This window comes from Pangasianodon hypophthalmus, chromosome 18, assembly GCF_027358585.1.
Source record: "Pangasianodon hypophthalmus isolate fPanHyp1 chromosome 18, fPanHyp1.pri, whole genome shotgun sequence".
In the NCBI taxonomy this organism is placed as follows: Eukaryota; Metazoa; Chordata; class Actinopteri; order Siluriformes; family Pangasiidae; genus Pangasianodon; species Pangasianodon hypophthalmus.
The window spans coordinates 4,332,293-4,348,006 of record NC_069727.1 but is presented as its reverse complement, the minus strand read 5'-3'; the positions used below and the strand labels follow the sequence as shown (position 1 = coordinate 4,348,006).

The 15,714-nt window shown below is 38.0% G+C and overlaps 1 protein-coding gene across 3 annotated transcripts in view; it reads right to left on the bottom strand.

Annotated features, from left to right (window-relative positions):
* chchd3a (coiled-coil-helix-coiled-coil-helix domain containing 3a) overlaps positions 1–15,714 on the bottom strand; it is an 89,065-nt gene that overhangs the window by 44,182 nt on the left and 29,169 nt on the right. For all 3 annotated transcript variants that reach the window (XM_026923295.3, XM_026923296.3, XM_026923297.3), the window contains one exon: positions 7,490–7,670. In XM_026923295.3, the coding sequence (XP_026779096.3) occupies positions 7,490–7,670 (181 nt within the window). The remainder of the gene's footprint in view (positions 1–7,489; positions 7,671–15,714) is intronic.

The following is a 15,714-nucleotide window of genomic DNA, read 5'->3' as shown; positions in this document are numbered from 1 at the left end:
ATAAGGAGAACAAGTCACAATAAACCGATACCGAGTCATCGAGTGTGCCGATGCAGAGCACATGACTTTTTAAACAATTAAATATTAATTATAACAATAATTTGAGATCATCAAGGTCAATACTAGTACTGATTAAACTTGTTTATGTCAAAAATTCCAGGTGACACTATGTGACGTAAGCCTATGGTACACTGTCACGCTAATGAATATGCGACACGAAATGACAGCAGCGTATTTCAGTCTGCTCATTAATAATGGCGTTTGAAGCAAACCAGACTGCAAATTCTGCAAAAATATCCAGAGGGGGAACTACAGCAGCTTCCTACAATACAAGCCACCTGATAAAACATCTTAAACATAAAACTCAGCATGAGAAGTTCATCACTAGCATGCTAGGATAGAGAAAAATGTCCACAGACAACGTTAGGTGAGTGAAAATAACAGCACTTTGAAGAAAAAAAAAAAACCTTGCTCTTCTCTACTCGATCCAAGGTATCTAACATAGCTAGCATTTAAAACGAACTAGCTAAAGGGTCTAGTAGCTTAAATGCAGGAACACACGTGTGCTTTAATATAAACAGAACTATATAAAAAGTTCTGTGACGTCCCTGAGTGATTTATACTAAGTAGATTACACATCTTGGTATCAGTATTAGTATCAACAAAATACTCTTGAATATCAGCTTTTCATAAATATGGACGCTTCCCAACTACTTACAGTTAAATTAATATATAGTGTGTTTTTATAGTGAAAGGAAAATCATAAACTAAACCAACAAATTAAGCATTTCACAAAAGCACACTACCACCTCAATGATGTATTTTACACCGTATACACGCTGTTAAGAGAGAGGACCACAACGGTGCTATAACCAGCAGAGCTATAAGCTTGGAATCCTGACAGAAGAACGTGTGCTGGGAGGAGAAGGAGAACCCCTGAATATCTGAACTGAAGAGCAGCAACTGACTCATGCCATCAGGAGTGCAGCAGATTTGGTCCAGGTAATTGGCGTGGCTAATTTTGGCACATTGCGGCAATTCTGTGCGAATGCAGCGGAGCAGTCACGAGCACAGATTCTATTGCAGGTGACACGGAGAGACGACAGGCCAAAGCTGGACCAGAATCCTGATGAGGGGACGATCGATATCTCCTGGGATGTGAAGGGGGAAAAATAAAAAATAAACTCTCTCTCTCTTGCACTCTCTTACATTGATATACACACAGAGCAGACGAAATATTTATCTTTTTGTTTCTGGTGCTTAAAAAGAAACAATTCCAAACGTGACAATACATCAAAACACATCAGATCAATTATAGCATGAATGTCAGATTTGTCCCCTTCAATCAAGTCAACTAAAGAGAAGAATATTATATCATATATAAAGTGATATTTTTATCAATTTGTAGGAAACACACAGGCTAAAAGCTTCAACCGAAAAGTGACTGTTTTAAAAATTAAGAGTGCAAAAGTTTACACCCCCGTGGTTACTGAATAGGGATAAAAGTCAAGTTAAACGTTATAATAATAATGAATCAAAAACTAATTTCTAGCTCGAGTAAGAGTACGTTTTTTTTTTGGTGCTTGTCGATACAGATACTGAAATGAATAACCTATTTAGTATTAATAAATCATTGAGTATTAACAATGAATGACATGATATCACTTTTTCTTCTCCAATACCGATAATGAAACCTTGAGTATCTGCCAATACTCATCCGATCCAAATTTTTTTTGATACTATCAAGAAGGGGAAAATTAAACTGAGATTAGACAATTCAGAAGTTTCACTGACCATTATAACGGCAAACAGGGGGCACAGAAGTTCATAGAGAATATTCCTATCACACTGAAATTTTTTGAAAAGATGTCATTGTAATTTTTCACTTATTTTTTAAAATATCTTACTTATTCTTTTTGTTACTTGCAGTGTGATAATGAAGGAACTTCTGGGAAATCTAACAAAATCTCCTGCACTTTTGCACTTGACTGACAAACTTTTGCACTTGACTGTAAGTGTTGTGCTAATACGTAGTGTACTCTCACCAGAAGAAGGGTACTACTCTGTACCTTTCCTTTTCAACCTTTATGTACATTTCACCTGGAGCAGAAAATTGGATACAGTAAGCCTATAATGATTAATGGTACATAAACGGACGATCCAATGGACTACATGCACCTTTCTAAGTAAAAGATAGATCCTAACGGTACAAAAAGTACCACTGATGGTACCACTCCAGCAACAAGGAATGCTATAGTTTAGTACCCTTTTTTTACTGTGTAATCCCCCACTTCATACATTAAACAGTTTGTTTATTCATGGATTAAACTCCTTAAACCCTCAAGCCTAAATACAACCACTGACCCACGTAGCTGACAAGTCAAGATGGAGCAAGGCACGCACGCCGAAGAGTCCGGCCTGATTGGACAAAGAATGAAGCAAATCATCTTTGAAAGGTCTATCTACTCAAGGCGTGCTGAGTACAGCAGAACTGCACATTACCGCCGGCAAGAACTTTCAAGCACTTATTGATGTTTTAGAGGCGATTTAAGCTCATTTCAATTTCCAATTACAAGCGTGCTACAGCCAACATCATTCTGTGATATGAGGCTAAGATATATCGATCGGCATCTTATACCGCGCTCCTGTACGCTGCTGTTCCGTTCATTAAAAACCAACTAAACATGTCCGTGCATAAATCTTTTTTTTTTTTTTTTTTTGCAATAAGGATATATGAATGCTAAGCTTTTATGTATATGGCCTTGAAAACATGAGCCATGCACTTAATCAGCATCATAAACACGTGTGCAGCAGTAATGAACTCACTGTCCTGTAGATGCAGTTGCAGGGAAGCCTTCACTTTAATTTGGACTGTACTTTAAGATGCCGGAGGTAGGATGTGAGGATTTCAGAGTGAGAAATGCTATGACTTTATCCAATAAAAAGTCAGGGCTCTGCCTCAACCTCTATACTCAACACTAAGTAGGACACCTAAATAGCTATGACACTATTGGTGTACATTAATACTATTTAATGCAGCACTGATGTTTTGAAGTCCCTTGCCCAGTCTCTTAGTTCGGTTGCCTGGGAACCTATTAGACCAAGCAAAAAAAAAAGTGCACTAATACAGAACTGAACAAGTAAAATATCATTATCTTCTAACAAAGCATTGTATTTGGTTCCTCAACAAAAACTCAGCAAGTCTTTAACCGATGTTAGCTGTGCTGTTCTGTCCTCACATTTCACATAAAAGTCTGGTTAGCGTCTTTTATTTTCCTCCTGAAACGTTTAAAACAAGAAGATGACTGTCACCCAGAGCAGGAGAGTTACATGACGGCTTTGACGCTTGATTTTTTTCAAATCTGCCCATTCCTGCGTAACGACCTTCTGAAAAGACTGACTGTCCTTGCACACTAAATCCACGTAATAAAACTGTTCTACTGTTCACGTCTTGGTTGATGCGTGTAGTGCAGCAGGTGGTTGGATTCAGACTAAATTATAAACACACTCAATTAAAACTCTGCTGTGGAGTAGGAATTTTTTTCTTACCTGTCTGCCAGGGAACTACAAATAGAAAACTATTAGCGCAGACACAAATAGTACCAATTTGTCCACCCTTGGTTTGAGACATGACCCAAATATTCACGACTTTGAGGATGTAATTATCTGCTGCAGTGATCCGTTTCCGCAGTGTTACTGAGTTATTATGAGAATGAGAACTTTACTGCTCATAGCAACACGACTGTCACATTTACTGAGTACGACGCGAAGGAGAAAGTGAAGAGAAGCTACTAAGACTTCTAAGTGAAACTGAAACATAAGCTCTTATAGAGGAAAGCATAAGCAAACAGTTCTCAGTTCTCTTTGAGACATCATTAAGCCATCCAACAATCACACTCAGCGAATGAATAGGCATGAAAATAATGAATATTAGAAATTTTATAAGAGTGAACAAAAAAACAACAACAGGGTGACATCTAAATTAGCAAAACATAATTTGTGCAGATAGTACCAATGCTGTATAGATGCTTTTGTGAAGGAGTGTGTGATTCAGAAATTCACAAAGCTGTTCATCTGGAAACACACACACACACACACACACAAGCACGTACACACACACACACACACACACACACACACACACACACTCACACTCCTGCAGACAGGAATTATAGTATCACAGCATCCTAATCCAAACAATTCAATTTGATATTACGGAGCTGGAACAATGTGTGAAATGAGCGATATAATCAATACTGCAGCTTTGTAAACAGCTCACACACTCCGGGGCATGCAGTGTTCAAAATAATCGGCCTGTCACAACCAATACAGGAAGCGCTTGTCTCAGGAATGTGTTTACAAAGTGCAATATACCGCAAATAAAATGATACCACACGTCTCTGTGTGTGTTCTTTGTTAGATTAACACAGATGTTTATTGATTATCTTCAAGCTTCATCAGCCTCATTCTTCTATTAAAAAAAACACAAACAAAGAAAACATGTAGCATATTTTTATGCACCTGTTTGTAGGAAGGAAGCTCTCCAGAGTCAGGAACACGGCACATCTGTTAGACTCGTACGTTTGTTTTCACGCGCGGTTCACGAGCAAATCAATTTCCACTTGGCCATGGAGGTCTCAAATCTCATAAAGGCCATTAGGGGAGAAAACTAATCTTATAAGTAATCAGTGAACGGTAAACACCGCTGTTTAAGTAATCATGTCATTAAAAAAAACATTTTGATTTCAATCAGTATTTATAGATAAATGCTAAACTAGGGTTGTTACGCTGTCACTGTGTAAGATCGGATGGTTACCTCACTGCTGGTGTTTTCAAAAATAGTGATTAATATGAATTTCCGTTTTTTTCTGGTCACTGTACAACAACTCTTCCTCGCAGCCACTCTCTCTTTCACCTTATAACAACAACGTTATAAATACTGACAGTTTCACAGATTTTATGGCTTTCATTCTCAAAAATATCTTTCTATACGTCAGTCATTTTTGAACAGACTGTGCAAAGACACACCACAACCCGCGTTACAGTATTGAGTTCCTAGCACAAGTAGCTGTTACAGCCGACATCATGTTACCTACTAATGATCAAGCTCACAAATCCTACAGCAAGGCTAATAATAAAGGCCAAAAAATAAATGTATTAAATGAGGTATATGTAGTGTGGATGGGATTTTTAGTGTCTACACTGTGAACACACTCCAAAGTAACAGTAACAAAGTGACTTAAAAATAGACAAGAGTATTGAAACAGGTAAATTAAGAAAACGTACAATCACCTTTGGTGCGCAGACCCCTAAAAAAATAATAAAACACATAAAATACAAATTACAAAAAAAAAAAAAACATTAAATAAAAAAAGAAACTAAAAGAAAAACATGACAAAGTGACCTTGCTGGATCTATTTCAGGATTTATTTCCTCTAACAGAGCAAAAATAAACATTTGGCCATATTGTGTCTGAAATGTCACATCTATATTAATTTCGTGTTTATAGAACTGTTGTATAAAAGCAATATCGCACAATATGCCAGTTTTACTGAATATCTGCACGACTGTGATTAGCTACAGCACTCAGCCTGCGGGCTCGTGCTTACGCTGTATCACAGCCGCGCTGATATTCAGTATAAGCGCACTCTTGTTCTTGCGATATTGCTTAAATATGTACGCCACTTCCTGCATTAACAGAACGCTTAAGACAAATTCAGGGTGAGATGCACATGCGGGCACATGCGCACGCACAGTATCAGTCGCACATAACCAATCAGACCTCCTGATCTGCCATCAGACCTCACAGTCGGCCAATGAGACCCTGACATTTCACCCCGTTCTGGTCATGACCCGCCCATTACGGCCGCTCTGCTACTCGCCTGAAGCTACACTAGCGTGATGGAGCACTGAGCCAATCTGTGCTACTTCATAATTTGTAATTATACTTCATCTTATTCACTGCAGTCCATAATTAGCCACATTCACTTGCGGAGGTGTGCTGAAGGTTACGTTCTTCCCTAAAGCACTCCTGAACGTGGAGCAAATTACAGTTTTATGAGCCAGCTAAAACATAAAATTGGGTTAGAAATGGATTTATATTACAAATAAATGTTTTATGGCAGAATTGGAATAATAAAGATTTCAGTACAGCAGAAATGACATTGTAAGCCTAGGGATTAAAGCAGGACTGTATTTTAAAAGCTGTACTAATTCACTTATTATATAACACTGTTATTATTCGAAAAACCAACATGACCTGTGAATGTGTCGTCTTAAACCGCTAACCGTCATCATAAATACTCTAACATTGAGCAGTAACTGCAGAAACTACCAAAAAGAACTTTACTTTTTTATGTATAAAGAGATGAGGATGTTTATGATGTTATTTATTAAGCAGTTCTAGGTATATGAAAAAGATTTATGCAATATTTTATAAAATAAATAAAATGGACAGATTTCTGTATTACTATTAAAATTGCAGTAACCTTTATTAATTTATTAACCTTTATAATTCCATTAACCGCTGTATTGTTAATCAAAGCTAATTTCTTTTCTTTCTTTTTTTAACGCTAGACACTAGTGGCAGACGACACGCAAAGAAAATCGTATGTTTGCCTGGCTACACTACAAAATAAATTTCTAACTGATGAAATTTTGAACTTTATAATGATCATACACAGCTGTAATGCATATTTATAATAATCTGGCGGTCAGTACAGATATCATCATGTTTACACATTTACTAAACCAGCACAACGAAGCACAGAAATAACTGCTCGACATCCTGATGTGTGCAAGCTGCATTGCTTATTTGGTGTAAAATTGGTGTTACACTCATGAAAATATGACATTAAATGCATAACATGACCATGATTAGACCGACAAACCAAACTGTTGGCATCAGCACGCAAATATTATGCCAAGAGCTTTACATATGCATGATATGCAAATTTGGAAGAAAAAAAACCCCTACATTTTCCTGCATTTTTATTCTATGCTATTAGCTATGTAATATTACACTATTACAAACAGGGAAGAGGCCACTTTGGGCAAAATGTGACATCTGAATATCAGACTCAAGAGTCCAAAGATGACACCAAAAGTTGAACAAATTTCAGTTTAGTACCGGCATTGTTCAGTGCTTCTGTAACTGTGTTGTCTTATAATGTTAATGCATCACTAGCTGGCTGGTTAACCGCTAGCAAACGAACTCGCTTTTGTTCAGCATCCGAGTCTCAGTTTGCATAAAGTCTCAGACCCAGGTTCTGTGCCTCAAAAAGTACACCATCCTCTAAAAATTTGCATACTGGATATGACTGGTGAGCCGATATTGTTACAGAATCATCCACTTACAAAATAATGAAATTGTGATGAATGTGAAATAGTGTTTCACCATTCATAACCAATATCCGAAACAAAAAACCCCACAAGTGTGAAAACAGCCTAATGAACAGGTCAGTGTATGATCTGTGGATTAGTCACTCACTAAGAGCTTAGTTCGGAGTCGCTCCTCCTCGGCGGAGACCCTCTCTCTGACCACGGCTCTCTGCACGCTGTCCAGAGCGGCCGCTCTCTCCGAGGCCAGGATTCTGTTCACCTCATCCTGCACGTGGGCCTGAGCGTCTGCGTGGGCCTGCGCCTTCACCCGGGCACGCTCCTTCTCCAGCCTATACACAAACAACAAAAAAGTTAAAGAGCAAAGAAAGTCAGACATAACAATCAGTCCATTACCTCTCTAAGAATGCTACATTAGACCCAAGAAGAAATACAGAGTTCTTCCACAGCAGTTCGGTAAATTGACCGTGAATGCACATTTTGACATTGTTTCCACTGCCAAGTCAGCCGTACTGTACCTAATCACCCGTAGCTCGGGTTACTTTCTTGCCCAAGTATCAGGAGAAATGTGGGTGGAGCCAGAACGACTGCACACCCCTGGCTAGTTAGAATAAAACCATCATTATAACATCTCTGGCTAGATTTACTTTTCCACCGAACAGTACAGCACTTTTCACTAGTGTAGCGATCGTCTGCTAAACTTTATTTCTCTTTCCAAATGTCTTTTTTATCATGCTATGTAATGTTTCAGATTCACAGTAATGTTTTCTTTGCGCTGGTATTTAGCTGAATTTTACATTTCTTACTTGTGGTAAAATACTGCATCTTTAAGTTAGACCAAATTCCAAAACGGCTTCCACCTCACAGTACTTGCTCACTACACAGGGTGTAACATAATGCCACTGTTGAACATACTGTACGCAGGGTACTACATGCAATATATATAGGGGCATATGATGATATGGATATTATCATTAATTATGTCCAAATATACTTTTCTCGGATATCATAATATCTTTTTATTTATTATTATTATTCATTTTAATTGGAATTCATAAACTGGAAGCAGCTGATGTGATGTTAAAATTTTGTACATTAAATCTTTCCTTATTTAAATTGTAAAATGTTGTTTTTTTCTCCTTTTGAGTGTTATTTTAATTATAAAAAAAACAACTGTAAAAAATGTACTTTCTTAATGTCAAAAGTTGTTTTAACTGTACTGCTAGGAAATTGGTACTAGACTGTATATTGGGATATACAGTCAGGTCCATAAATATTGGGACAGTGACACAGTTTTGGTAATTTTGCCTCTGTACACCACCACAGTGGATTTGAAATGAAGCAGTCAAGATGTGACTGAAGCGTAGACTTTCAGCTTTAATTCAAGGGGTTTAACAAAAATATTGCATTAACCGTTTAGGAATTACAGCCATTTTTTACAGAGTTCCTCCATTTTCACAGGCTCAAAAGTAATGGGACAATTGACTGATAAGCAGTTTCATGGCCAGCTGTGGCCTGTTTCCTCCTTATATCATGACAAATTAAGGAGATAAAAGGTCTGGAGCTGTTTCCAAGTGTTGAATTTGCATTTGGTAGCTGTTCATGGGAACTCTCAATATGCCGTCCAGAGAGGTGTTGATGCAAGTGAAGGAGGCCATCATTAGGCTGAAAAACCAAAACAGGCGTATCAGAGAGATAGCAGAAACTTTAGGAGGGCCAAATCAACAATTTGGTACATTCCTAAAAAGAAGGAATGCACTGGCGAGCTCAGCAACACCAAAAGGCCTGGGAGACCACAGAAAACAACTAAAGTGGATGATTGCAGAATTCTTTTCTTATTGAAGAACAACCCCTTCACAACATCTAGCCAAGTCAGGAACACTCTGGAGGAGGTAGGCCTATCATTGTCAAAGTCTACAATCAAGAGCCACCTTCATGAATGTAAATACAGACGGTTTACCTCAAGATGCAAACCTCTGGTAACACTCAAGAACACAAAGGCCAGATTAGACTTTGCTAAAAAACCTGTAAAAAAGCCTGACCAGTTCTGATGCAAGATTAACTTGTACCAGAATGATGGGAAGAGAAAAGTATGGAGAAGGAAAGGAAGGGCTCATGATCCAAAGCATACCACATCATCCGTCAAACATGTGGAGGAAGTGTTATGGCATGGGCATGTTTGGCTGCCAATGGAACTGGGTCACTGGGGTTTATTGATGATGTGACTGTTGATAGAAGTAGCAGGATGAATTCTGAAGTGTACAGAGCTATACTTTCTGCTCAGATTCAGTCAAATGCTGCAAAACTGATAGGACAGCGCTTCACAGTACAGATGGATAACAACCCAAAACATACTGTGAAAGCAGCCCAAGAGCTTGGAAATTAAATGTTTTTAAATGGCCGAGTCAGTCACCTGACCTCAACCCAACTGAGCTGCTTTTCACTTACTGAAGACAAATCTGAAGTCAGAAAGACCCACAAACAAGCAGCAACTGAAGATGGCTGCAGTAAAGACCTGGCAAATCATCTCAAGGGAGGAAACTCCGCATTTGGTGATGTCCATGGGGTCCAGACTTCAGGTAGTCATTGACTGCAAAGGATTTACCTCCAAGTAATAAAAATAATCCTAATATTTATTATTATATTAGTTTGTCCCATTACTTTTGAGCCTGTGAAAATGGAGGAACTCTGTAAAAAATGGCTGTAATTCCTAAACGGTTAATGCAATATTTTTGTTAAACCCCTTGAATTAAAGCTGAAAGTCTACGCTTCAGTCACATCTTGACTGCTTCATTTCAAATCCACTGTGGTGGTGTACAGAGGCAAAATTACCAAAACTGTGTCACTGTCCCAATATTTATGGACCTGACTGTATATCATGCATCGTAGAAATGCCTCAGAGAATTGCGTTATGGTATTTTTGTCCTATCGCCCACCTCAACTATGAACGACTCTACATTTGAACATTTGTTCACTGCTAAGTAAGCTCTATGGTCTACTGGCTACTTTCTTGCCAGAAGAAATGTGGATGGAGCTCGTGCAGATCACTGTTTGACCAAAACTAAATTGCCGTAACATCTCCGGCTCTTATCACTTTTCTACTAAACAGTCATCTTCAGGAGCGTAGCGGCTTTGTTTTTCTTTTCAAATGTCCTTTTTGGCTGGCTTTCGGAAGAAACATCAAAATTGTTTCATGCAATTTAATGTTTGAGATTTGTGTTTATTTATTTAACCATGGGAATGTTTAGCTCAGTTTTACTTTACTTACTTATGGTAAAATACAACATTGTTAAGTTCTCATATGGCTTCAGATTCACTATGTTTGCTCACTACATAAGGTATAACAGTGTTGTAGAGCATTTGTAGGGCGCTATATGCTCCGTAGAATGTCTTTTGATATTCATCCACAGGTAACACCTTGTATTCTAACAAAGTCTGCACTCGAAACTTTCTGGATTTTAACTATGATTAAAGTTTTGGTACCCATGGTTATGTTTAGGTGCAGGTGCTAGCTGATATTAAAACAAATCGACTGTGTTTCATGGTAAAAACACAACACTACAAACATAATTATGTCAAATGTTATATGCCTCATGTACATCACTAGTCACAACCTCACAGCCTCCAAAAAACTCCCTGAAGACGGCATGAGGAAGAAATCTCAAGAGGAACTGGACTCAAAAGGGAACCTGTCCTCTTCTGAGACTATATTAGCAATTTAAAGATAATTTCCAACCGTGTGTTAATAACAGAAACAACTATTAAGGAAAAGGTTCATGTTTGTTGTGTTAGTTTTTATTACCTTATATATTTTGTTAGATGTTATTGCCTGCACTGATTATCCTGTGTTTATCAGGATTCTGCCATTAGTACTGCATTTCATTTTTTAACTTCCGACATGTCTAGGTGCTATAACAATGCAATTTCCCTCAAAAGATCAACCCAATAACATTCAGCCCATGGTGCTGATGCAACAGATAGTAGCACCACTGAGAACAACTAGACAGAAGCTAAAAAGTTTCATTAACAAGTTCGACTTCTTGTTTGTTTATTCACGTCTAAAAAGCGCCAGTGCGCTAAACAGTCCTCCAAAACCCTGCTGAACTCTTAGAAACATCTCCAAGTTCGGTCTGTTGCTAAGCAACGTCCCTCGCCACCATGCTGGCGGTGTGATTTGCAGTGTAAACTCGGCAAGATGTAAACTGTAATCTGCAGTGCTGTGTTTTCAATCAAACAGCCACCAATGTAAAATAAATAAATAAATAAATAAAAATACTGCCGGAGCCGGAAGGGATGGATGGGTGAACGAGCGAAAATATAATTATACCACCTATACAAACACACACAAGATGCAGGATCTAGACATACTAAGCAATACACACACACAAACTGGGGGTTAAAAAAAAAAAAAAAAAAAAACACACACCCCTAGTGTAATAGGTCAGTCTATACTTCAGTAAATAAATCCAGAAAGGGCACGTTGTGATATTTTGGGCTTGTTTGGAAAGGACACATGTTGTGTGAAGAATGAGGGAGTAGAAAATGACAGTGTGTAATGTATGTGTGTGAATAAATGCTTGGAGAAAAAAAAAAAAAAAAAAAAAAAAAAAACATTAGTATTGATGCAAGTACAGAGAAACAAGGATACACTTCTTTGCGCAGATTGCACTTGGATTCTGCATTAATTAAACTTGAAGTCTGTGGTGACTTTCAGTGAAGGAAAAATTGCCTCCCATTGACTAGTTGAAAAAAAAGCAAATAAATACATTAAAAAAAAAAAATACAATTACTATAAAACCTGGTGTTCCTGAGCCCTGGCAATATTTTTAGCCACACAAGTCATACATCATCACACTCCTATATTACAACATTGTCCAGCTTCACATTTAGCAAATAGTATCAAACAACTTGGCAAACAATGCCCAGTTAACTGAAAGAAACATTTAAGAATTCAGCTAACAAAATACACAGAAAATACAGATGGGATAATAAAAATACACACACCAAAAGTGAGCAGATGCCAGAGCTACATTCTTCGCACTGTACTTTGGCTAGGTAAAGTTAGCCGGCTAGCTCGTGATCAGCTTCAGAGACATAGAAAGCATCGTGGAGAGAAAGTAAAGAGTCTCAAGTACTTTGGCAATGTCTGAAACTGCACACTCAGTAGTGATCAATAGATCAATACGGTCATGGCTATTTAAATATTATTTTGTGAATGTGGTTTGGGACACAGCTCAAAGAAGGAAAAACCTTACATCCAGCAGCTTTAAAGTGACTTTAAAAGGAATCTGAGTTCACATATGTTTAATGTGCGTCATTCCACTTTATATATTTAATGTCCGTCAGGACGAGATAAAAGTCTGAAGTAAAAGATAATAGGACAGTCTGACCAACATAGCAGTGTGACGAAAAGCATATTCAAGTCCATCTACTAAGCGGAGCAGATCTTTCATTTCTAACCGCCTTAGCATTTTCACTCAGAGCCGAGGCCATTAAAAAGCTGAACTCAGAAGGTCAAACCACAAAGAGAACTAATGGACTGAGGCTTGTGGAAAGGACAGGGAGGCAAATCTTCGCTAAAAGCTCCTTACATCAGGAAGAAAGTGGGGCTGAGAGCTTGGCTATGCCACTGCGTTCTCCAGTCTTAACTGCAGAAAGCAAACAAGCTGGTCTGAATTATTCGACTAACCAAAAGAACTTTTCAATATGTCGCTAGAATGGCTGTGTTATAGTCATAAAGCTGTACTCAGCCATCATAGCTAATGGAATACTCCGCAGCAGTCCAGTGGAGCCTATAGCCAGCTGGCAGGAAGTCTAAAAGCTTGCTGTAACAAATGTAACATAAAACGATGTCTAAAGGCGTTACTGAAAATTAAATAAATGAAGTCAAGAGAAGGAAGTTTGATGGGGTGTTTGGAAGACATTTTGCTTGCTGCTTATTAGATGTTCAGCTTCTCAGACAGATGTCTTCTGTGATCTTAATGCCTGTGTGGTTTGCTTACAAATTGCGTGGCTCATGAACACTGTGTTATCTGGAGACAATGAGGAGTTAAAACAAATATAAAAACTTTTCAACTGTGCCTTGAGTGTCGTACATGGTTATCTCCCAGCAGGGCTCTCCCACTGGAACTTTAACTGGCTACTGGTGTTGACTGACCCTAAGTTTACACACTAGAAAGCAAAAAAGCTAATTTATTTTCTTAGTATGTGCATGACACAGAGCCACGAATTCCATGACAGTGCACCGAGACTGAGAACTTAATTCCAACCCAAATGTGAAATTTTCTCAGTTCTATACAAATTAGGTATGATGCTGTAAAGCGACAAATCAAAAGAAGAAAAACATATAACCGTGTTTATAACCGTGATCTTATTCCATATTATTATTATTCATTTCCAAGAGACATTACCAAGACAACACAGCCTGGAAGGAAGTAGCAGAGATCACCGGTGCCTTTGTGAGTGTACATAGCTAGTACAGTTAGCTTGCTTTGGTAATCCATCAATGAAGTTAGTACCAAGCCACTCATGTATCATGTAAACCAAACAATCAAAAACCAAACTACGAGTGACCTGCTAGTGGGAACGCTGGGCACCACATAATCAAGGCTAATTCATCAACAATCGATGATTGGATAGAAAACTCCAGACGTCAACAGATTTTAAACAGTCCGTGAAAAAATCTTATTATTATTTTAGGTAATAATATTGATATTTTGCAAATATTTGGTATAATTATCCTACAAAAGAAACACCAGCATACTACAAACACTCTGAATTAGGAATCTAGTGATTTGTGCAGGTTAAAAAATTGCAAAGGCAGCAGGAAATAAATATAATTATTTAATATTATTATTTATTTATATAATATAAATAAATAATACTATAATTTTAATAAAGAACAACTAAGAAGATAAACAAATTAGAAGAATGAGCTAAAATTCAATAAAATATTGTAAATTGTTATGATAAAATTGCAATTGGACCCCGGTGGCTTAATGATTAGCATGTTTTGCCTCGCACCTCCGGGGTTTCAAATCCCTCCTCCTGCTTTGTAGGCTGATTGGTATTTCCAAATTGTCTGTAGTGTGTGAATGGGTGTGTGAGTGTGTGTGCAATTGTGCCCATTTGAAGGGCTGGCCCCTCGTACAGGGTGTCCCCTGCCTCATGCCCTTAGTTCCCTGGGATAGGATGTGTAGGATAAGTGGTACAGAAAATTGAAACTAAAAACTTGGCAGGTACTAGCCATGGACATGACGAAAATCAAACAAATATAAAAAGATAAAAATGCATAAAATAAACATTTCAATTACTATGCTGGTTTTATATACTGTATAAACAAACAACTGAGTACAGAAAACTAAACTATGATTTACAGCTAATGTGATGTAAATCAATATGAGTTTAATACATCAGGTTATACCTTCTCCATCCTGAACAAACTAAATAAAGAAGTGATGATTATAGTTTGAGTATACGCTCACAACTTACATTCCTCCTCATACACACAAACACATGCAAACACACACACACACACACACACACACACACACACTGCTCGCCTCTTTTTGCTCTCATTCCTTCATTAATGCAGCGTCCTGTTTCCTGTCAACTCCCTCCTGCAATACATCTCAATACAAACTGCTCGCTACACGGATTCTGCCACACTTGCATAACAGTTATCCGCCAAACCGTTTTCTCAACAATGCATGTAATATTCATAAAGAAGAATAATGTCTGAGAAAGCACATGTTGAATTTTGCATGAGCGTGGCCTGCCCTCCTTCCTGCGGCTGCTGGGGGTTCGGGCCTGCACTGCTGTGAGGTTAGTAGCTCAGGAACAAAAATAAATAAATAAATAAATTTTTTAAAAAAAGAGACAAGACAGATATTACAACCACAAAATAAATCAATCAAAGTAATTTCTACAAACCCTCTGGCTTTTAAGCCATGTGGTAGCAAAGCAACAGAACGGGGGTGACAAAAACAAAAATAAAGGGGCATCGCTTAGAGGAAAGAAGACATAGAACACAATGTGAGACGAATCGTGAAGAAATGAGTCAACAAAGCTGTTGGGAAGTCAGAGAGAGAGAGAGAGAGAGAGAGAGAGAGAGAAATAAACATACAGAGGATACAGAGGCAGTGGTTGTGCTGAAGGCCATTTCAATCTCACCACAATAACACACACCAATTAGGCACCAAACAAAAAAATAAGCCACAAGAGACTACAAATATTACAAAGATGAAAAATGTAGATGTCTCATTAACACTCTATGCTTCATTTTTTATCTCCCGCAGGACTTTAGGCTGGGGTTAAAGCAGGGTCATCACTGCTAGCAAGGTAAGCATTTAGTGCTGCAACAACTAACGGACAAAA